The following is a 21,338-nucleotide window of genomic DNA, read 5'->3' on the forward strand; positions in this document are numbered from 1 at the left end:
AAAGAAGAAGAAAAAAGCCAATAGGAGCTACACTCTGAAACAAGTAACCTGGTATACTCTTCTATATCAATCAGTTTCTGACTGTAATTTCTCGGCCTTCCTCCGTCAGCGGATACCCGCCTGGCTCCGGAATGACGGAACTTGGCCGAATCTTAGGTCCGTCTCCAGCTCCGGAGCAGCGGAGGTTTCTGGCATGTGAAGCCGTGCCCCTCCTACATTGAAAATCGATCACTGAGCTCGGCAATCAATGTCCTCACGACGGCCGCCTCAAATTCATATCGATGGATTTCAATATCCACTGCCACTCTAGTCTTTCTCATTGCCGCCTCTATAGCTTAGAATAATCGCCTTACCTCGGTCATTTTCTTGCCGAGACTCGTCATGGAAAACATCACCACTGACACCTGACATGCGCCATCAACCGCTTCGGCAACTACCCGAGGTCAACGGCTTTATCTTTTTTCCGACCTCGTCAGTTCTCTATTGCCATATTTTTGTGTCAGGCCATCAACAGTTATTTATTATGTTCCAGATTATTCATCCATTCCATCATAAAGTCAAAGGATACGAAAAAGGGTCCAGGCTTTCTCGTCATTCTTGTCATGTTTCGGTGCCCAACATGGATTGCTCTCTCATCAACAATTTTCAAGGACTCCACGAACCAGCATAGCAGACAGGCACTGTAACATTCTTCAGATATCCTATGGATATCGATAGCTACACCGTTTTCCTTTTGCCACGAGCCTCCTAGTCTACAAAAGCATTACCCTATGGAGCAAGCAGACCAGCCAGCGTCTTCTCTTCATTCTTCTCAATCGCCCTGATCAATGTCTGATACGGTGTCAGTGCTCCAAGTGCCCTGCGCATGTGCGCGTTGATGATTTGAAGCCCGTAAATGTAACTGGCGTTAACCCATGCGAATCTAAACCAACGTCAGTGAACCGTGTCTGAGATTAGTAAGTGGATGTTCAACGTACCCTTCCTTGTTGACGCCTCGGAAGCCAAGACCCTGATTGCCGTATTCCGCATCAACTCGGTGAGGATCGACCGGCCGGGTGACATCGTACTTCTCGACCACTACACCGTGGAAATCGACAAAGGCCTTAGTGACCATGAAGAGCCACTTGTAGGCAATTCGCTCTGCTTCCTCTGTGAAGCTATAACGAATCAGACCCGTCCAGGCCAGCATTTGCTGTGGAGGCCAGCCGTAGGGATAGTCCCATTGTCTGTTATGCCGTTTCGAGGCCGACCGCTCCACGCGATTCCTCCGTTCCTGATACTAGGCCGCCGTACGCTTCGAACTTGTGGAGAGCTTTGCGGAACATTTTCAGCCCGCTTTGCTTGGGGAGTGGCAATGCCTGCCCACAGAGCCCAGAGAGTTGTGCAGGACTCATACGTGCAGCGTTCACGCTTCGGGGTGTCATAGTCAAAGAACATGCCCTCCTTCTCATCCCACATCAGCTTGTCCACTGTGAGCTTGCGTCGCTTGGCTCGTCGATCCCAAGCAGCTGACGACAGAACCTCACCAGGCTGGTAGGGTGTACCAGCGCAAAACTCCTCAGGCATCGTAAGCCTGTCATTGAAAACGCTGCGAATAGTTCGTGCAATGTCAGTCTCATATTTGAACAGGAGAGAGTTGAGATCAATGGTCGCCAGGTTTGCGCAAACACCCTCAAGGCGGTAGGATGTGTCATGGCCCGACTCTCTCACGGCACGGTCGTGCATGAAGTATTCATCGAGCTCAGGCTCCTCAACTTCGCCATGGTTGTATGCTCGAACGAATTGTTCGAATGTCATTTTGTGCTTCTTGATATAAGGGTCAAGAATATGCACAAAATGAGTGGCCTCCGTCTCAGGAGGCACTCCACGACCTTCGGGTCGGTATCTCGAGAGACCTGTGCTGGGATCTAGTCGAGGCTCTGACATCCATACACTATGATACTCCTTGATGGCGGCTAGAATAGATCGTCGGAGGAATTCCTTGGCATCTGGCTCGTGCTTGATCTTTTCATAAACACGAAGGGCCATGTCAGTCAAGAAAGGAGGCTGTGATCGACAAAGGTAGTAGGATCGAGTAGCGTTCAGTATCTTGCCGTAGTGCTCAATGCAAAAGCAAAAATTGATGACCATCGACTTGGCCAGGTCGACTCGATCGTTGATGAGAAGACCTAGAGATGCCATATAACTGTCCCAGCCATAAAGCTCGTTGAAACGGCCACCTGGAACAACGAAAGGCATGCCCTTGAGAGTCCATCCTGAGGGGTGTTCTGGTTCTGGAACTTCTTGAACATCCACAGCCAGAAGACCAGGTGCATCATTCATGTCGCGAACCAGATCAGGGGTAATCTTCTCGGGTAGCATCTGAACATCCAGACGCATTTCTGGTCTCTCTTCAGCAACTCTCTTGTAGAATTCGTATTGTCTGGGGCATCGATACGGGATATAAATGCGAGGGCGAGGGTCGGCTGTCCAATCCTTGGGGTCTCGAGCGGCGATATCCACGGTCGATGCATCAATGCGTCGTGTCAAGTTCTCCCAGAAATGATCACGAATCATACGGGACAAACGATCGACGGGATTCTCGTTGAGACGAGCTTCATCCAGAACAATCTGTTTCCGCCCATACTCTTTTGCCAAGGTCAACTCCTGCAGGAGGTTACTTAACATATAAGTCCCGCGGACGTCGAAGCGATTATGGCCAGCCGAAGCGGCGGTACGCAGAGAAATAACTTTGGGACCATTATCTTCGATCGTAATTTGCATGTCTCCATCAGTGTCCTCTTGCAATGAAAGACTTTCCAATGTTGAATCGACTTGAATCAGGAAGCGGCGGTTCTGTTGTGAATTCTCATCTATTGAACAAAGAGTTAGTAGAAATACTCGGCTACGCGGAATTGATGTTTCTGACCATGGCTGCCACGTCGAAAAGGCTCTCGGAGATTGACTCTTTCAAAACGGTGCATCAAACTGTTCTAGTTGCCGAAAGTCAGTCTACGTCATAATACGAGGGTGGGCAGATACTCACCTGAGAGTAGGTGCGAGTTCGGGGTCCCGCGCGGTTCATATGTCGTTCCTCAGTATAGTAGCTTTTGGCATCGTCGAAGACGCCCAAGTCATCAGAACCGCGAGGTTGGTGACCGGAGGGCGCGGCCATGGTGGTTGAGTTACCAACTTATTGTCAGGAGACAAAGCGGGGTTGTGATGATAGAGCTAAAGTTAGACTGAGTGAGTACTTAGATGAGCTGGTAAAGTTGTGACTATGTCCAATTGCGTCGACTGTGATAGTGTGATAGAAGGAGGAGGAGTGAGATGAACCAGGGACGTAATGTAGGACAGGCCACGAAGAGGTATAAGAACAATGGAAGGTAAGGTTGTAAAGGATTTGTAGGGATGAGAACGAGTATGACGGCAGAATATGGGGGCCGTTATAAGAGAGAGGAGACGAGAACAAGGTAGAAGTGGAGAGGAGCGAGGAAGAAAAGTGGCGGAGACAGAGAGAGCTTGGGTGGAGGAATGGAGCCTGTAGTCCTGGGGTGACGACAGTGACAACTAATGAAGTGGTTCTCTTAGCTTCCCACTCTGTTTTGGCGGGCGAGAAATGGGAGACAGTGGAGATGAACATGAACGACAAAACAGCAACTATGATCAAAGGTGTGCGCCGATCTCGGTCACCGAGCCTCTCTGACCTTGCCGTGGGAGAGAAGAAAAGTTCAATAAGGAATAATAGAGCGGTGAGAAGGAGCGTGGGGGTAGCACACCTCAAGCAATTGAATGCGAGATCTATGCAGAATTACTCCGTACTCGGTGAGAGATGGATGCAAATAATTATGGCTGTACCTGAAGTGAGGTGCCTGAAGGTGCAGCGGCAGAGCGGTCCCTTGGTTTGCGGCTCGTCTCAGTTTAGAAATTCCTGCCCCTCACCCCCCTCCATTGGATGCTGTTTTTATCGTGTGGTTGTCCACTGTGATGATATTGCACAACAGGGGTGCTCCACCCGGAGGGACAAGCCCCACGCGTTGCCGTTGACTTACACCAGCAGTGACGGGGGCTAGGGGCTCTCTGCAACAACACCACATAGTAGTACCTTAGTTAACTGTTCGATTAACGTCCCTTGGGCACCCTTCACTCTTCTTCCTAATATGCTTTAACGCCTCCATAACACCAAACCCTTGGTCGCACGATTGCCGCTATGCTGGAAGCCTTTCCCTCTATTGTGTGGGGCCGTGTATGTCAATCAATTATGGGACATGGGCGAGATGATGCTGGAGTTGAGGTCAAGCTGGACTCGATATAGATCTTGCTATCAACTACCTTACCGGTGAAGGTAGGGAGCCCAGTGGGCCGGATTTATATGACTTTCTCTTGTGCTCTGCTTGCCTTAAATCTCATATACTCCCCAAATTGTCCACATGACTATGTTGATACATATACCTAACTATGCCATGATCGCCTACCAATCCACAGCATCCATCAGCTGGTCGCCTTTAAAAATACGCTGCACGGTATTATGCCAAAGCCCCTCGTTGTGATCTTTCAAGTATAAACACTTGAACGAAATTGGAGACAATATTTGGCGTTTGACGATGAGGCATGTCAGTTGCCTAGCATCATCATAACAAATCTCAGTCACACAGCGGTCCAGACGCCAGGTCTAGAAAAGCCTTATATGCCACCATGACAGTCATTTCTTTTTATCAATTGAAACGCAGACTCGATTTGAAACAATCTCTAAAATATGGGGAGAAGTCAAAGCCGCTTCGTGAGTTGGCACTCCTTTGTTTCTGTCCGTCCATCTCTTCAGGGTATTTATCCTATCCCGCTATCGCAACCCAATATCCATCCCTTGACGCCTATCCAATGCATAACTCAAGCCCAGTTCATGATCTCAAGGCAATACCGCAGCAACGATGACTACTCGTCGCTCTCGGCTTGGCTTCGACGTGACACGATTCTCCTTCGCCTCTCTTCTACGACCTCAGGGTCCCAAGTCCCTGCAAATATATCTTCGCATTCATCATCATCATCAGAATCAAATTCAATATCCTCTTCCTCGCCATCCTTGCCTGGCGTGGCAGTCTCTGCAACATCCTCATCAATTGCATCCTCCCAACTCCGGTACGTAACCACTCGTTCCATCTCGAGGATGAATTTTCCAACTTTGTACTTCTGGCCTTGTTCTTTAGCGTCCACATACTTCCAGCCAAGTTTTGTTGAGCATGACCCGCAGTTGATGTCTGCAACGACATGCCATCCTGTCACAAGCTGGCGATTCTCACTCTTACCAACTCGGATGTTGCTCAATGTCTGGGCCGCAGGAGGCGCAGGCGGGGCCACAAGAAACGCACGACCGTACCGGCCGGTGAAGCCTTTAGATATGACCTGAGAAGCAAAAGCAACATCGACAGAGCATGTTGAACAACGAAGCGTATTCGGAGATGTACGGGACAATCGACCTCTAGGCGCTTTTGCAAGAATTCCTTCGTTCGGGGGCGAGCTCGCTGGTGTTGTCACCGCTGAAGATGCGGCAGATTCTGCTGAACTCGAGGAGACCGAGTGGCGTCGGGAGAAGGGAAGCTTTATGCTGGGCAGTAAGAAAGTAGGGAAGACTGGCTTGGTAGCCGAGATGCCACTCTCGCGAACCATCTCGGCAATGGTCAAGTTGACGCCTCCTTTGGAGTTGCTGAGTTTAACGTCCTGGAAGAGATGGAAATGCCCTCTCGACTTTTTGGAACTTTCTATCGAAGGCTAGGGGACCGATAAGGTGTGGAGAGCTGTTCCACTTAAGGCGCCAAGAGCTCCACAAGTGGCGTAAAGTCCTTCCAGATGTGACCTGGGAAGTTTTGGCTCTGTCGAAGATGGCATTCGAGACAAAACGTTGGAGAGACGATGGCGAACGGCGCTGCGGTGTCGTGGCTGAGTTTACAAACGGCGGGTTTTCCAGATGGGAGTTTCAAAGATAGTCCAGGAAGGAGAGAGGTTTAATATTAAGGCGTAGGTAGTCATTTATTTGGTCACTCTCTCCGACTCAGCCGGGCAGCGATCACCAGACTCACAACCAGTGATGAAAGAGGGGCTGAGGGGCAAAAACAAGTCTCCGTGGGCGGCGGTTGCGGCGGGCGGGACAATGCAAGACCAAAAAGAGGGGCCCTCCAACCAGACCTGGGAGCTTCCATACCAAACAAGCGACCTCCCTACCTACCTAACTACGGTACGTATCTTATTGTTCACTGGCCTCACGGGTCAGTTTGGTTATTACGAGATCAAGGTGCAAATGATGACAGCTATACGCAGGTTATCGGTTCTACAATGCGCGGACAGTCGTTGGAACAGATTGGCTCACAAAAGACTGCAGTGCAATATTTGGTGTCACTGTCAATAGTATACCTCGTAAGGGAATCCATAGTTTCGATTCTCATATGATGGTACGTTAGATATCTTACATTAGTATGGAGAAGTTAAGACTGAGGCTCCTCAGCAACATAGTGTAGATAAGCGCCAAGCAGCTTAATACCCTCAATGTAGTTGCGCTTGTCGAGCTTCTCGTTGATAGAGTGAGCGCCGTCTGTCGAGCTACCCATGGGAAGCAAAAGAACATTCTTGCCTGTGGCCTCCTCAAATGTCAGGGTAACAGGGATGCTGATCACTATGTTAGCGGTGAAATACCACACGTTTGGGTCAGAGTAACTTACCTTCCACCTTCGCGAGTATAATCGGGCTCGACACCCCACACACGTTCGACAGCTTTGGCTGCAGCCGAGAAGTTCCAGTGTTTTGGTGATGCAACCCACCACTTACCAGTATGCTGAGCATACACCTTGAGGGTGTTCTTGCTGCCAAGCTTGGCAAACTGCTCTTCAACATACTTGTACACAGCCTCGTTGGTCTTGTCAATGTCCATGTCGGGAACAGTTCGGATAGAGAACTTTCCAATAACCTTGGCAGGAATAACAGTCTTAGCTCCAGGAGCAGAGAAAGCACCCTCAACACCATGAATAGACAGGGATGGGTATCTCCAGCGACCCATCAGAGTACGCTTCTTATCATCGAAGATGGTGGTCTTGCTACCCAGGGACTCATGAATATTGTCCATAGTGAATGAAATTCCATCATAGAGACCCTCCTCATCCGCCGTGACAGGTGCAACCTGCTCTTTAATACCGGGAATCTGGATCTCGCCGCCAGTGTTGACCAGAGATCCCAGGACTCTAACGAGGTCAGTCATGGGCTCCTGGGCGGTACCGCCAAAGACACCACTGTGAAGATCGGCGCCAGGGCCGGAGATCTCAACTGAGTAGTAGTTGCAACCACGAAGACCGTAAGTTAAGCATGGCTTCTCGGTACCGAGCCAGTAGTTATCAGATATGCACACAGCCTCGGCATCAGCAAAGTACTTCTTAGCCTCTTCCTTGATGAGGTCATCGAGGCCTTCAGAACCGTATTCCTCCATACCCTCGAAGCACATCAGCAGGTTGACAGGGAATTCAACGCCAGCCTTTTGGTGAGCCTCGATAGCATTTAACCAGCCTAGAACAGGACCCTTGTCATCTGTAGCTCCACGGCCAAACATACGACCCTTTTCGTCGACAGTAAGGTCAAATGGCTCAGTAGCCCACCCGTCGCTCTTTTCCGCAGGCTGGACGTCGTAATGTCCATAGACGAGGATAGTACGCTTGTTCTTGTCGCTCCCGTATCGTGCAAGGACAACGGGAGGCAAGTCGAGATACTCCTTATGAGGCTGCTTCCCAAGGGGCCGAAGCTCTACAGAGGCTCCAAGAGCTTTCAACTCCTCGCCGAGCCACTCTCCCATACGAACGACATCAGGGCGACGGGCATCCTCAGCTGAGATAGACGGAATGGCGACAGCCTTGCGCAGGCGCTCGATGAAGTGGTCAGCCGAGCTATCGACTTGCTTGAAGAAACCGTCGAGCTGGGGGGCCATCTTCTTTGCTTGGTGTGTACGAATAGAGTCTGTGAGATAGGTACGAGAAGAAAGGCAGAGTTTCTGAGGAAAAGTTTGCAGGACGGGTACTTGTAATGAGATAAAGCGCCTTTTGGGTGGTGCTGTTACCACTTGAGTAAAGCAAACAGCTGCCCTATCGAGGCGTACGGTGCGGGGCATTACACGGGCAGACTTGCCAGGACCTGCTCGATCGAGCGGGCAATGATGGCGGGGCACTTTTGACAGGCACTCCAGTGCAATTGGAATCTCCAACACAGTGGAGGGAACGGCTAGTTACGGCAACCAATGGTAAAACAGGTGCGAGATGATTAGTCAGTTAGAACAGAGAGAATTTGGTTCGAAGTTGTTGGGCGAACTTGTACTTGGTACATTATAGTGGAGTTCATCGGATTAACCTAAATGCGCTCAACATAACAGCTCCGTGTCATGATTAGTCAGGTGGAAGGGGGCAGGTTGCCGCTTACCATTCTCTTGACCTGTTGCCGAAGAGTCTTCCTCTCCCCACTCTCTCTGTCACTCATCCATCAATCGTCGACGTTCTTCCTCGCCATCGGTATAGCGACATACGACATCAAACGTAGCCTCTCGATTGCGCTCTATCGTCTTTCTTATATTTCGGTGGTTTCACAGTTGGCTTTTTTTTTGGTCTTCGCGCAACCTACGGTACACAACCCATCGGCACGATCCCGCTTGTTCTCACGCGACCGCCGACTATCCCCCCTTTCGCTTAAGATCCTCGCGTATAACGTATTACTGGTCTGCTCTTCAAGGGCGTGATCTTGGGACGCCTGGCTAACATTAAGGTCGCTGGTTCATTGGTTTTGACAAACGTGGTGACTGGAAAGTGAGGTGGAGTTTCAGGGTTGTCTCTCTTCTGGCTTGTTTTGGCCAGCTGTACTCCTTATTCATTGCACCCATTTCTTTTTTTTTGACCCTATTGCCACTATTGTTCCCTCAAAGTACAATCCAAATTGATTATTTCCATTCACCTTGAGTTGAAAGAGCACGGCAGTGCGAGAAAGAAAACCAACAGAGAAGAAAACAAAGACTTTCATTGTTTGCAAACGCAAGAACAATCAAACAATCAATACTTACATAGTGCTTTGTGCGACCGACCCCGACCTGACTTTGGGATTCTTTTTCGACTTGCGATATTTGAATCTCAACAAACTTTTTGTTATCACTTGTACTGTGCTTCATCTGTTCCTGTAGGAAACACCCAGCACGTATCAGCCAAAATGACGTCCTCCGTCTTTTTCAAATTCAAATCTCAAAAGGAACCTACTCGAGTCGAGTTTGATGGCACCGGTATCTCAGTATTTGAGCTGAAGCGTGAGATTATCACAAAGAGTGGCCTAGGAGATGGTACCGATTTTGACCTGCATATTTATACCGATGATAACAGCGAAGGTGAGTTAATTCAATCGACAGTAGGCAATAACATTGCTAACGACTTACTAGAATACGACGATGATACGACTATTATTCCAAGGTCAACGACAGTCATTGCCCGACGCCAACCTGCTCTCAAGCCAGGTGCAGGGCGCGCAGCTCGTTATGTGTCTGGAAAGATGCCTGTGACAGCCAAGAACGCTGGTCGCAAGGAGCAAGCGGCGAAAGCCTCCTCATCCAAACCCAGCTCTGATGCCATCAGCCAGATGAACAATGCTATGACTGAAGAGGAGAAGATGGCTGCCATGTTTGCAGCACAAACCGAACAGTGGTCTGCTCAACAAGAGGAAATGTCACAGTAAGTTTCAGAAGTCCATACAATGTTACACGGAAACTAATAGTTCGCCAGCCAAACACCCGTGTTCAAAGCTGGTGTGAAGAGACCAGCAAACGTCCCCGACCATGACCCCCCGAACGGGTACATCTGCTACCGATGCGGTAACAAGGGTCATTGGATTCAACTGTGCCCTACTAATGACGACCCTGAATTTGACAACCGCCCGCGTGTCAAACGAACCACAGGTATCCCACGTTCATTCCTGCAAAAGGTAGACAAGTCTGTTGTCCTTGCGCAAACTGAGGGTGATGAATCCAAGCGTCCGTCAGGTATCATGGTCAATGCCGAGGGGGATTTTGTTATTGCTGAGCCCGATAAGGCTTCGTGGGAGCAGTTCCAGGCCAAGGCCAAGTCTTCATCTACGGCTAACGCACCGCTAGCTGAGAACAAGGAGATTCAGGAACAGGGCTTGGAGTGTTCGATTGACAAGAAGATGTTCATAGAGCCAATGAAGACTCCATGCTGTCAGAAGACCTTTTGTAATGATTGCATAACTAATGCTCTCATCGAAAGCGACTTCGTCTGCCCTGCTTGCCAGTCAGAAGGCGTATTGATTGATGACCTTCAGCCAGATGAAGAATCTTCTAAGAAGATTCAAGAGTATTTGAAGGACAAGGAAACGGCCAAGACCCCCCCTCCCCCGTCGCCCAAGACTTTGGCAGATGCCAAGTCAGATGGCGAGAAGCAGGAGAAGTCAACAGAAGAGACTATCGACAATATGGAGCAAAAGCCTGAGAATGAATCAAGTGACAAGACTAAGGACTCGCCCGTCAATGAAAAGTCAAAGTCGCCGGTGTCTCAAACTGCAACTGTCAACTCACCTCCCGCGGGTCCTAAGAACCTTGTATCCGCGTCTCAAGATACGAACAAACAACTAGATAATCTCAAACCGGCAGATACCAGCTCCAAGAAACGGCCCGCAGATGATATTCTTGACAACCCAAGGATTCCCAAGGGTCCTAAGGCCATGCAGAACCAGCAGAACCAACAGAATATGGTGAACGGCATGGGCATGAATGGGATGGGCATGAACATGGGCATGAATAATATGATGTTCAACGGAATGCCCATGATGCCCAACATGATGGGCATGCCAAACATGGGTAATATGAATATGGGCATGCCAAATATGAATATGATGGGAATGCCTAACATGATGGGAATGCCCGGGTTCCCTGGCATGAATGGCGGATTCGGTGGCATGCCTGGTTGGGACATGGGCATGAACGGAATGAATGGCATGAATGGCATGAACGGCATGGGTAACATGAATGGAGGAATGAACGGCTTTCAGAACGGCAACTTTGGGCAGGGTGCTGGCGCGGACGAAGACGCCTACTTTCGTAAGCCAGTTAACCCTCATCGACACCAGAACAAACAGCGAAGAGTGCGACCAAGCGACTACCGAGAGCTCTGAACATCGATTCGACTATCATTCCTTCTTCTAGCGATTGCTTCTCCTTTGTTTGTCTCATTTATCACAATACTGGTCGCCACTAAAGCTACATCGTATAAGTGTGGCCACATACTTTTTCAGGCTGTCGCATTTTGGATTGGGACTCTAGGCTCATCATGATTTGCTTGATTTTTCAGCATACTTACCGTCAGGCTGAACTGACCGGCGTTGGGGTATGGCCTCCGGGGATTCTTTATGACAGGTTTTCATGTCTACGTAGGTACGGCCAAGGGTTGGGGAAACGGTGCATTACTTAACAAGACCTTGAATCAAGTCGAGGTCAAACAATGAATAAACAAACAAATGGACGATAACTCAGAATCGTTGGGTACTTCTTTTTTGTGATTGAATGTGTTTGCATCTCAATTCTAGCGTGTATTATCGTAAGCCATCAATCAATTATTTCACAACTCCGCGCCACCGGTGCTCTTTTATATGTGACACTATCTAATATCCGTTCTCTCGTATTCCATATCACGGTCTATGTCTCGCTCTTAATACCAGCCTTACTCAGGAGGAACATAGGGCGTAACAAGCATTTCGCTAAACTTCTCAAGCTTCTCCTTTCCTCGTACCTCCTCAACAAGGAGAGGCATCTTGACGACATTGAAGTCCTCAGCATATAGTTCTTCATACTGGTCAAGATACTTGCGCTGCATCTTGCGACGGGCGTTGCACTGATCGCAATCGCTAGCCTTCTTGGGGAAGAGCAGCTGGTTGACAACGATGGAGTGGGTATCGATACCATAACCAGCAAGCTCCTGAATCATACGCTCCGTCTCGTAGAGACTCAGAAACTCTGCAATGCACACACAAACAAATGTGGTGAGTTCGGCGTCCTGGAACTGAGTGTTGACCTCGCCGATGGTCTCTCGCAAGGATTCAAGTTTCTGAATCATGTCATTGAGGTTCTGTCCGTTGGGTAGCTGGCCTCCAGAGCCAAGGAATCCGTTGAGGAGAGGACCATACTGTGACGACAGCTGAGAAACCTTTGCGAGAGCCTTCTCGAGAACGGTGGGAAACTGAAGGAAGCGCAGGGTGTGGCCTGTCGGGGCTGTGTCGAAGACGATGGTCTCGTATGAGAGGGATTTGACTTGTTTGAGGACTTCGGCAAAGGACATAGCCTCGTCGATACCAGGGATCTAAGAATGTCAGCTCGACAACGGGACAAACATTCCGCTTCAACCTACTGCGAATGCCAGATCCTGCATCATGCCTCCCAGAGGGCCACCAGCCGCAGCGTTGACATCATCGGCCTCGCCCTGGCCTGCTAACATATCCTGAATGCTACCATTCGGGTCGATCTCCATCGCACTCAGGTTTTCAAACCCATTGACAAGGCGGGCCTCTTTGCCAAACTTCTGAGAAAAAGCATCTGAAAGGTTGTGGGCGGGATCGGTCGAGATGAGAAGAACAGAGCGTCGGACCTTGGCAAGCTGAATCGCGAGGGAGCAGGAAGTCGTGGTCTTGCCGACACCACCCTTGCCACCGACAAAGATCCAACGAAGGCTTCGCTGGTCCAGGAGAGACTGCAGAGAGGGCTCAAGGGCATCCTCGGCGGAGATGACTGCGGTGGACATTTTGGGCGAACTATGCGATGAGGCTGCAGAGTACAATTTTTAAGTTGGGGTTAAGGAAACAAGCGATAAGGGACCGTTTACCTACCTTACCTGCTGGCGGTAGGCTAGAGTAGAGAGATAAATTGTCCAGGGCAGAATCAGGATTTGCGTCCTGTATGTTCTAGAAGGTCTTGGATGGCGGAGTTGGCAATGGTTGTGATTGACCATCGACTTGGAGGGGTAGTAGCAGACATAATCACGAGTCAGTGATCTCGTTTCAGCCAGTTAGTCATGACTCCTTTATTCTGTCAGCATGCGCCACATGACTCCCCAAACTCGCCACAGCGTGTGCAGGGTAGGCAAGGGCAAGGTAGCAACTGTACGGCCTGAAGAAAGTTGACTTGAATGAGCCGTCAGGATATGATACTATATTTGTCGTATAGCACCTGACTGGGACTATATTGCTGCTAGCAAGAGCTGAAGCTCTATTACACGCGACTTGACTAATTGCACAATGTTGTTCCCTCCCAGGGGCCGGCTCCGTCCATGCGATAGGACTTCAAGTACCGGCGAACGGCGTAAAGCGTGCGGAGCCACGCGCAGGGGCTCGTTCCTGAGTCTAATCCTTTTGTAATTCACAGTAATATCATTGCTATCAGTTATATAGCTCCTATGAATTGCTTATCTGCAGAACCATGGCTCAAACTTTATAACTGGGTCTTGGTTACATACTTAGGTACCTTAGGTAGGTAAGGTAGGTAGGTACTCAAGCACCAGCGGCAGTAATCAGGTAGTCCTTCAGCTGAAGTCGCTGATTCTCTGCAGCAAGTACTTTAGGCTGCGCAGCCGCAAACAACTCTCACTGCCTCACTCACGTCACCTTTTTACTTCGATTCCCCTCCCTTTCCTTCACAATTCTGGCCTTGACCTCTCTTACTTTATAAACACGCAACCCAGTAAGTTCCAGAGGTGTCGACAGAATTCCGATATTCTCATCCTGCCTAACTGAGCTGCTGTCAGCTTGCACCTACCCCACCTTGACGCCAACCTCACCGAATATCTGATCATATAACCTACACCACGGTCAATCACTTTGCACACCAAATTCAACCATCACGATGGCTTCTCCCACCAAAGACCCTATCACGTGTCACGTTCTTGATACGCAGGCTGGTCGCCCTGCTCGTGGCATCCGTGTCCGTCTCGAAGGCCCCATCCCGCCATCGACCAACCCTCACTCTGCTGCCCAACCTCGACCCAACACTTTCGAATCCATGACCGACGACGATGGCCGCGTTACGGCCTGGTTACCATATCTTTCTGAGGATGTTGCTGGAGAGCCTCCTCTTCAGACTCTCGTTGAGGTGCTTGAGGATCGCAAGGGACAGGGTTCGTCGCGATGGACGCTTCGCTTTGATACGGGAGCTTACTTTGGCGAAGAAAATACCTTCTTCCCTGAAGTGACGGTAACATTTCGTGTCGAAGAGGGACAGACGTATCATGTTCCCCTGCTGTTGAGTCCCTATAGTTATACTTCCTACCGTGGAAGTTAAATGGGTGGTAGCAGTCTCCGTATTACACGGAGCGAAATGACCAGAATCAGGGGCTGAATCTCATGAGGAACAATGGATGCCAAAGCGATTTTTAGAATCCTATTCATAAAACACCACTTGCGTAATACGACGAGAGCACAGACGACGACAATGTTACGATCATAGCGATAAAGCTACTTATTAATTCTTAAAAGAGTGTCCGTGTCGGCTACTTCCTTCCAAGCCAAGCCAAATGGCTATATGATTGACATTGCTGTCTCTGCCCTACCAGAGGGACTTTAATATCCAAGTATTTGCCCTGTTTGCCAGGCGATACTTTTCCTTGCCGATCAAGAAACCGTGATTCAGGTAAACGCCACGCTGTCCACAAAAGAAAAGAAAAGAAAGTGATTTTTCAGAAGAAAAGCATCTCGGTGATGCGGTCGTCACAGGTCATCAGGTTCGGCCGTATACGTCGTTGTAGAAATCATGATTGTTCCGATCTGAGCGAGGTGTTGTACCGTTTGTTCGGAAGATTCTAGACAGAACACCTCTAGCTCCTCCGAAACTTGCTCATAAACCCTTTCTTAGAGCGATGGGTTGGTACGTCGGGCGAAGTCGGTGGTGTGTCCTCTTCGTCTCTCCTCGTGGTCCTAGACGCGAGACTATCGGTCTCGTCCTTGGAGAGTCGGATGCTTGATGTAGATGGGCGGAAGCTGTTCATAGATGGATTGCCGGCTCTGATACTCTCGTTATCTCCAACATCAGATTGAACCAGGGAGAATACACTGTAGAGAGCTTCCGAAGTGGGGGTAATGCGCCCATGGTTGAGAGTGCGTCGTTTCTTCCTTAGGAAAGATCGCCGAGTTCGCATAAGTGCCCGGTCAGGATCGATATCTTCTTGAGTGAGACAAGCGTTGGGTGAAAGATCCGCATCTGGATGTGGGAGTGTGGTGTTTCGGACTATAAAATGGTTAGAAACAGATGTTCCCTTGCAGTAGTTAGGTACCGACTAAATACTCACCATTGTTAAAGGGCTCCGGGAATCCTGTGTCTCTTGGTTCTCTCGATTCCCTTCGAGGCTTGGCGGTACTCGTAATAGTGATAGTGTCCGCCATTGTTTCGGTAGATTTGGAGTGTGTAGAATGAGAGGTCACTTGATGGTCGGCCGAGAGTTGAGTATGTGTTTATGATGAGAAGAATTAAAAGGAAAGAAAAAAAATAGCGATTTTGCTCAGTCCCTGACTACATCGACTCTTGACTGTGGCTGTATTACCACATGGGGCAAGTTCAGATGGACGTGAGAGAGAGCGTGGGTGTAAGCGGGCGCGATACCGTTTTTGTCTCCCGCCAGAGCAAAGCCTCAGCGGTTGCACGTAACCTTGAGCTTTTCAGAGAAAAAGCACTGAGGAGAAGAGTGCAAAGAAGGAGAATGAGGCAGTTATGTTGGTCTGTCACTGAAGAAAAAGGAGATTTCACTTTCGCTTCAGTGAAGAGAAGGCCGGAAGATTTTTTGGTCAAATTAAACCAGCGGCAGGGGACGAATTTGGAGTAGTGCAGACAGCGCTGTAAGTCTGTAAGAGCTGGGCTGAAGTTGCTGGGGTAGGAGATTTGGGTAAGGGAGCGATAGTGATAGTGAGCGACGGGCGATGGGCGATGGGGGATCAGACAGGGTTATATTCCGCCCACAGAATGATGAGCTACATGGAGCGATTACGATTAGCTTCTTCGTCTTGGTCACTGCTTGGCCTACAGCCTCCTCAAGCGCTGAGTTTGATCGGATCTTCGGCGCGTCCAATGTCGAGCTTAATCGTGAGGCTTGGCTCTCGCTATTCGGCACCTCAGCCAAGAGAGACTGTGAACAACCAAGCCCAGCCAAGAAAGCAGCAGTGGTAAAGTGGCCCTTTGCCTGCGCCCCCAGAGAGAGCAAGTCCCAAAAGACAGAAATGACAGGGGTGCGAAGAAGGGCAGAGTGCGTAATTGACAAGGGGTGGAGTGGTTCCAGAGGCAGGTAAAACTCCGACAGACAGACAAGTTCTGTGAACAAAGAAAGGCAAAAAGTGAATGAGTATTACTCACCTTGACTTGTCTTACAACGTCTTGTGTCTCTGATCACTACCAAAGGCGGATTTGATGAGCACCGCCTAAGGAAGCACGAAGGCTAGGCAAACAATGAAACTCGATGGAGCTGAGGATCTGCACAATGGGAATTTGCTAGTCGAACCGTCTCTGTTGGTTGTATCGCAATTTACGCCCGACAACATAAAAGCCGGAGACGCTTTCAGTGGTCCTAGTGACCTGGGGTACAGGCAAGTTTGTATGCGTCAAGTGGCGTTGCTTCTGCTTGAGGCTCGGCCCAGGCGCCTTCGTTAGCGGGGCTTTGTATCCGTAAGTGGTGGGTCGTCGTTCGTCAGCCGAGAATTGGCTGTTCTCGCTTGGCGAGAATGATTTGTTGGGCAAAAAGGGCGACGTGACAGTAAGAAACCACCGACGGGCGACAACGACGAAGACTTTGGTACTTGGTAGACGCTGGCCAGCGGGCAGATGTCTATTATTGGGTCAAGTTCTGCTTATCCTGCGCCTCTAGAGACAAGACACAACGGTCAGATTCTAAAGGAATCGAGTGAGAAACGATGGATAGTGGAGGGATGAGCAACTCAAAGTTCAATTGCCGCTTTGTATCTGGCTGGGTTATTCTGTTTTATTTATAAGCTATCAATTGCCAGTTGCGCTGCTCCTTGTCAGCGTCACAAGATAGTCTGGTTTGCCCACCTATGTGCCCAACTGTCTCTGATACTGTATCGTTATTCATCAGTTCACTCACTGTTCTGTGCCGACCAAGCGGTTTTCCCTTCCCCCCCTCTCTGTTCTTCCCCCAACAGCCTAGGATATGCCCAGTAGTATCATGAACAGGACCCCAGTCCAGTACACATGACGACAAAACGGACCGTGCAGCTGGACTTCAGCCGGTGTCTCGCAGGCCATAGTGTTAGTGGCTCGCCAAGCAGTTCTGCTGTAGGCCAAGGCTCAAAGGGGCCCGCTCCTCGTCGAGCGTCAAAAGAGTACGGGTTTCCCAATTGTTCAGGTCTTGGATTGGTAGAATCGTAAGAGACGGCAAGACGGCATTCGATTTCGATGGCGGGGTCACCGATAGTCCGCTCACTGACAACGATATGTCTCTTCTTGGCGCAGCACTCACGTGAAGTTTTGGCCAGTCTACCGAAGTCTTGTTGCAATGCATCAACAACAACACTGACTACTCCGTACTATATCTGTTGTCGCTATTCCCGGCGCTGGGCTCTGTAATTTCAACATCTAACCCCTCGGCCCCTGATCAATTAGGTCCAGCTCCTAGTACCCCGCTCATTCCCGCTAATATGGATGGATGTACGGATACATCATATCAAATAATAAACACCTTACAGGACGGGAATGGAGAATTGGCTCCCTCCCAATTTCATCTCAGTCCTTTTCATTCCGGCCCCTGATTTAGGTCTTTGGGACACTTACAGCAAAAGATCTACTAACAACACTCTTGATCGTGTTGGTAGGGGCAAAGATTGGAGCCATGACTACTAACATAATACCGCCAATTCCTGTAACTTCAATGCACGCACATGTACATGTACTGGGGGTTGCTTGGCTGCGAAGGAGGGTGGCTACCAGTTATCCAATGACAAGAAATCCGCTAACCATCAAATCGGCGTGCCTATTCCAGAAGGTCAAGCGAATACGTACCGCAAGTCCTGAAGTACACTCCGGTTGGCTTTGCAATCTTTGATCCTGAGTGAAGCATGATTTGCTAGACAATCTACCAACGCAACGCCTTGACGAATAGTATGGTTTCAACATTCGAACTCTCCCGTCCGGCACAGCCCTTTATCGAGGAAATCGAGGCTCTGCGTGGGTAAAGGACGCCACACCAGAGCTGCATTTTGATAGGTCAGCCCGTATCCTTGGCATGACAGACTTCCAACTATCGAGTTGCGTTGCACCTCGTAAACGGAATACGAAACTGCCCAGCCCTTTGACACTTGCTTACAAGTTACAAGCGCTTAAGCGGCACGTTTCGTTCCGGTCTACAGAGTACTTCGAGACCTTTCAGCACCTGCGGTTGCAACATATATATGCCGAATAGCCCTGAGTGTATGCGATCACCCAGTTTTGTTTATGTACCGAAAACCCTTAGACTTTAAGTTTGCGGTCGTCGGCAATTCCGCGTCTAGTCGATCTTGTGTGGAGAAATTGCTCCAGCGACTATGACGATACTGCTTGGTCTCCTACGCTGATCACGCCCTATCAGCTCTCAAACTAGCCATGCCGAGTTTCATGTTGCGAATGAAGTTTTGATCGGCATTGGGTGCAGACATTAGACTGGCAAGACTGGCAGATGAGCAGATGAGGCATATGAGGCATATGAGTGAGTTGGTCGGCAAATCATGAGATGATCCCCAAATTGTCCCACATCTGTTATGAATACAACTCACGTACGTGTTGGTTGATGGTTGTTTTGCCAAGCTTTTGATGGAAGCATCATAACATGTTGGGAAAATCTATTTGGTATCGATACCTAACTTCTTCTCTTACTTCCCTAGAATGATAAAAGACAAATCCATTATGGTACGCCATAAGAACCCATTGACCTCAGACAAGTTCAGATTGAAAGCAAGAACAATGATCCTAGTTACCTCTCCGGCCACCAGTGCTCATGAGTGTGATTTTCTGTTTCTTCTTCTTCTTACCCCCAGCACTACTACTGATTCCTCCTACTCCAGCAGCAGTATTTGAACTAACACTACTCTCCGCGGCTTCAATAGCCTGTATCTGCATTGCTAGATCGGTCGTATCAAACAGATCCTCATCTCTGAGCCACCCGTCATTGGCGTTCAAGGGTTGTGCAGATGTTATCTCGGGCGATCCATTAATTGCTCTTGTGCCCCAAACTGTCCTTTGTGTTGAGGGGCTGGTCGACATTTCAGCTAATGTCTCGAATCCTGGTCGGGGATCCGGGGGCGTGGTGCCTGAGTGCCCGCTCAATGGTTGGAAATCCTCCATGTCCATTCGAGGCGCCATATCCTCCTCTAACGGCTCAGGAAGCCTCTGATATCCAGTAGTCTTACGCAGATTCGCGGCTTCAAGCCGCTCTGCTTGCAGACGCTCCCGTTCTTCCTGTGTCTCTTTGTCACGGTTACGTCTCCGTCTCCGCTCAATGTCGCCTGCGAACGATTCCAGTGTCTCTTCTGGTACGATGTCGGTCCAATCACACTCCAGAAAATTCACAACACATCCACGGGGAAGATGGCCAAGATATTTTGCTCTTCGCCGCATTGTGTCATCAACCACATGGCCAGTGGAGATATGCTCGACGCGGGGGAGTAGCGTGGAAGGAAACGAGGAAAAAGAGCCATACTTGGTCTTCAGGATGCGGATATCCAATGGTGAGAGATATAGGTGAGGTGGGGAGCTGTAAAAATAGAAGTCGGCATCCGAAGAGGGTTGAGCCGACGTGGCTGGGCTTGCAGCAACCTGAAGATCAGCCAGTTTCTCTTTCGCGACTGTGATAGCCCGAATCGCCTTCTGGGACCATTCATCAGTCTGTCCGAAAAGGGTCTCGTCCTCCTTAGCTTGTTGACCCAGCGAAGCAATCTCCTCGTCAAACTGGGCTGTCATATAATCAGCTGTACCTTTCATCATGCGAGCGTAGTCTAAAACATTGGCAGCAAAGTGCCAAGGAATGTCATCCTGTGCGTACAGCGCCTCGGCACCACTCTCTCGTGGAAGGGCCATCGTCGAATTTGCATTCCGTGCCATTAACCGCAGTACGACGTCGTCACCAATCCGGGGAAAAGGACTTTCTTGTCCAGCATAAAATCTTACAGGCCGAACATCTTGCATATAGATAGAATCTTCGCAAATGGGACATTTTTTCCACCTGGGTCCGCGACCCTTCGTTTCATCTTCACTCGAAATTGAGTTCATAAACCGAATGAGGCAGGGTAGACAAAAGATGTGACCGCATTTTGCCATGCGAGGCGCCACAGGCTCTGAAAGACAGATGGGGCATGATGAACCCTGCGACTCGCTTGAAGCAATGATTTGCATGACAAGAGACCAATCTAGGTGTGTGTCGGCATCTGTGGCTTGCTTGTTGTATGTGCCTTCTGGTGAGAGGATGAATCGGTAGTTGGCATGAACGTATCGAGCCTTGTCGCTTGCATGATAACCGGAGCCTGGTCCCCATGTTGGAGTTCTGCGATAAGATCTCGAATGTGCATGATGATCCTGTACCGGGCGTGGCATTGAGTAGTTGAGTAGATGGGTAATTGAAGTTTGGCCCCGCCTGCTGTTGGGATTTCTGAAGGCCCTTAGTTCGGCCATGGCATCTTCGTCATCTGGGCCAGTATTTGACCTGTCACCGAGTCCAGGTCGCCGCTGACTCCGGTGTTGTTTACGGGCGCCCTGTGACTTGCGAGGCATCGATTGCGGGTTCGAGGAGCCGGCCTGTGATGGGCGACGAGACGATTCGAAGCTCGAGGATGCCGGGGCTGCTTGAATGGCTGTGGAACTAGACGGTGCAGGGGCAGTTTTTCCCACGTTCGAGCTAGAGGAGCTCATTTTCGTAACGAAGGTTTCTGGGCGACTCTAACCGTCGTCGGCGAGACAAAGGATTGGTCAATCGTGCGATGGATTGCGCTCTGTCCCCAATGGTTGGGATGACATACAAGTGGGACAAGGGTACCGTCAACGGGTTGTGATTCCGAGAAATGAGTGTTGTTGGAGAGATATAGGATAAACCCAAGGTGGTGTTATGAAGGTAATTGAGATGGAAAGAGTCAAATGAGGTTCACGAAGGGGTCCAGCTGGGACGGACCCCGTTGATGGATGGAGGATCGAGGTGGATCGAGCGAGTCACTGGCGGGGCAAATCGTGACGGAGTTGACGGCTAGGCGGCGCAGGGGAATGGCGTTACCGGCTTCTGTTGGAAGCTGACATAACGAGCACAGTTAGTCATCCAATGGGCGAATGGATATCACATGACCTT

At 49.7% G+C, this 21,338-nt stretch overlaps 8 protein-coding genes across 14 annotated transcripts; 2 read left to right on the forward strand and 6 right to left on the reverse strand.

The window, feature by feature from the left end:
- Window positions 1-768: 768 nt before the first annotated feature.
- On the reverse strand, window positions 769-3,154 carry FOXG_05530 (neutral trehalase; the record flags this gene model as incomplete). Its single annotated transcript, XM_018383886.1, has 5 exons — window positions 769-922; window positions 978-1,192; window positions 1,294-2,852; window positions 2,909-2,972; window positions 3,026-3,154. 5 exons carry the CDS (start codon window positions 3,152-3,154, stop codon window positions 769-771), a joined length of 2,121 nt encoding a protein of 706 aa, XP_018240891.1.
- Window positions 3,155-4,408: 1,254 nt separating this feature from the next.
- Window positions 4,409-6,089, reverse strand: FOXG_05531 (uncharacterized protein). The gene has a single exon (XM_018383887.1). It carries the CDS (start codon window positions 5,641-5,643, stop codon window positions 4,912-4,914), a length of 732 nt encoding a protein of 243 aa, XP_018240892.1. The 5' UTR covers window positions 5,644-6,089; the 3' UTR covers window positions 4,409-4,911.
- Window positions 6,090-6,254: 165 nt separating this feature from the next.
- On the reverse strand, window positions 6,255-8,309 carry FOXG_05532 (cytosolic nonspecific dipeptidase). Its single transcript, XM_018383888.1, has 2 exons — window positions 6,690-8,309; window positions 6,255-6,636 (listed from the first exon to the last, which is right to left on the reverse strand). The coding sequence occupies exons 1-2, from the start codon at window positions 8,117-8,119 to the stop codon at window positions 6,456-6,458; spliced, it is 1,611 nt and encodes a 536-aa protein (XP_018240893.1). The 5' UTR covers window positions 8,120-8,309; the 3' UTR covers window positions 6,255-6,455.
- A 115-nt stretch (window positions 8,310-8,424) lies between these two features.
- Window positions 8,425-12,956, forward strand: FOXG_05533 (uncharacterized protein). The gene is made up of 3 exons (XM_018383889.1): window positions 8,425-9,370; window positions 9,422-9,710; window positions 9,762-12,956. Exons 1-3 carry the CDS (start codon window positions 9,199-9,201, stop codon window positions 11,164-11,166), a joined length of 1,866 nt encoding a protein of 621 aa, XP_018240894.1. The 5' UTR covers window positions 8,425-9,198; the 3' UTR covers window positions 11,167-12,956.
- FOXG_05534 (ATPase get3) lies at window positions 10,144-13,187 on the reverse strand. Of its 2 annotated transcripts, XM_018383891.1 has the most exons (3): window positions 12,871-13,187; window positions 12,396-12,808; window positions 10,144-12,347 (listed from the first exon to the last, which is right to left on the reverse strand). In XM_018383891.1, exons 2-3 carry the CDS (start codon window positions 12,783-12,785, stop codon window positions 11,712-11,714), a joined length of 1,026 nt encoding a protein of 341 aa, XP_018240896.1. In that variant the 5' UTR covers window positions 12,786-12,808; window positions 12,871-13,187; the 3' UTR covers window positions 10,144-11,711. The 2 variants fall into 2 exon arrangements, with proteins under 2 accessions (XP_018240896.1, XP_018240895.1); XM_018383890.1 differs by having other exon boundaries at window positions 12,396-13,187.
- Window positions 13,188-13,386: 199 nt separating this feature from the next.
- Window positions 13,387-17,185, reverse strand: FOXG_05536 (uncharacterized protein). Of its 5 annotated transcripts, none has more exons than XM_018383898.1 (4): window positions 17,069-17,083; window positions 16,376-16,992; window positions 15,321-15,862; window positions 13,387-15,259 (listed from the first exon to the last, which is right to left on the reverse strand). In XM_018383898.1, the coding sequence occupies exons 3-4, from the start codon at window positions 15,412-15,414 to the stop codon at window positions 14,850-14,852; spliced, it is 504 nt and encodes a 167-aa protein (XP_018240901.1). In that variant the 5' UTR covers window positions 15,415-15,862; window positions 16,376-16,992; window positions 17,069-17,083; the 3' UTR covers window positions 13,387-14,849. The 5 variants fall into 5 exon arrangements, with proteins under 5 accessions (XP_018240901.1, XP_018240899.1, XP_018240898.1 ...); XM_018383897.1 differs by having other exon boundaries at window positions 13,393-15,259; window positions 15,321-15,996; XM_018383896.1 differs by having other exon boundaries at window positions 15,321-15,996; window positions 16,376-17,185.
- FOXG_05535 (hydroxyisourate hydrolase) lies at window positions 13,397-14,727 on the forward strand. 2 transcript variants are annotated; one of them, XM_018383893.1, is made up of 2 exons: window positions 13,464-14,153; window positions 14,205-14,537. In XM_018383893.1, exons 1-2 carry the CDS (start codon window positions 13,883-13,885, stop codon window positions 14,315-14,317), a joined length of 384 nt encoding a protein of 127 aa, XP_018240903.1. In that variant the 5' UTR covers window positions 13,464-13,882; the 3' UTR covers window positions 14,318-14,537. The 2 variants fall into 2 exon arrangements, with proteins under 2 accessions (XP_018240902.1, XP_018240903.1); XM_018383892.1 differs by having other exon boundaries at window positions 13,397-14,727.
- A 1,177-nt stretch (window positions 17,186-18,362) lies between the features above and the next one.
- Window positions 18,363-21,250, reverse strand: FOXG_05537 (uncharacterized protein). The gene has a single exon (XM_018383899.1). It carries the CDS (start codon window positions 20,909-20,911, stop codon window positions 18,977-18,979), a length of 1,935 nt encoding a protein of 644 aa, XP_018240904.1. The 5' UTR covers window positions 20,912-21,250; the 3' UTR covers window positions 18,363-18,976.
- Window positions 21,251-21,338: the final 88 nt, after the last annotated feature.

This window comes from Fusarium oxysporum, chromosome 7 (assembly GCF_000149955.1).
Source record: "Fusarium oxysporum f. sp. lycopersici 4287 chromosome 7, whole genome shotgun sequence".
In the NCBI taxonomy this organism is placed as follows: domain Eukaryota; kingdom Fungi; phylum Ascomycota; class Sordariomycetes; order Hypocreales; family Nectriaceae; genus Fusarium; species Fusarium oxysporum.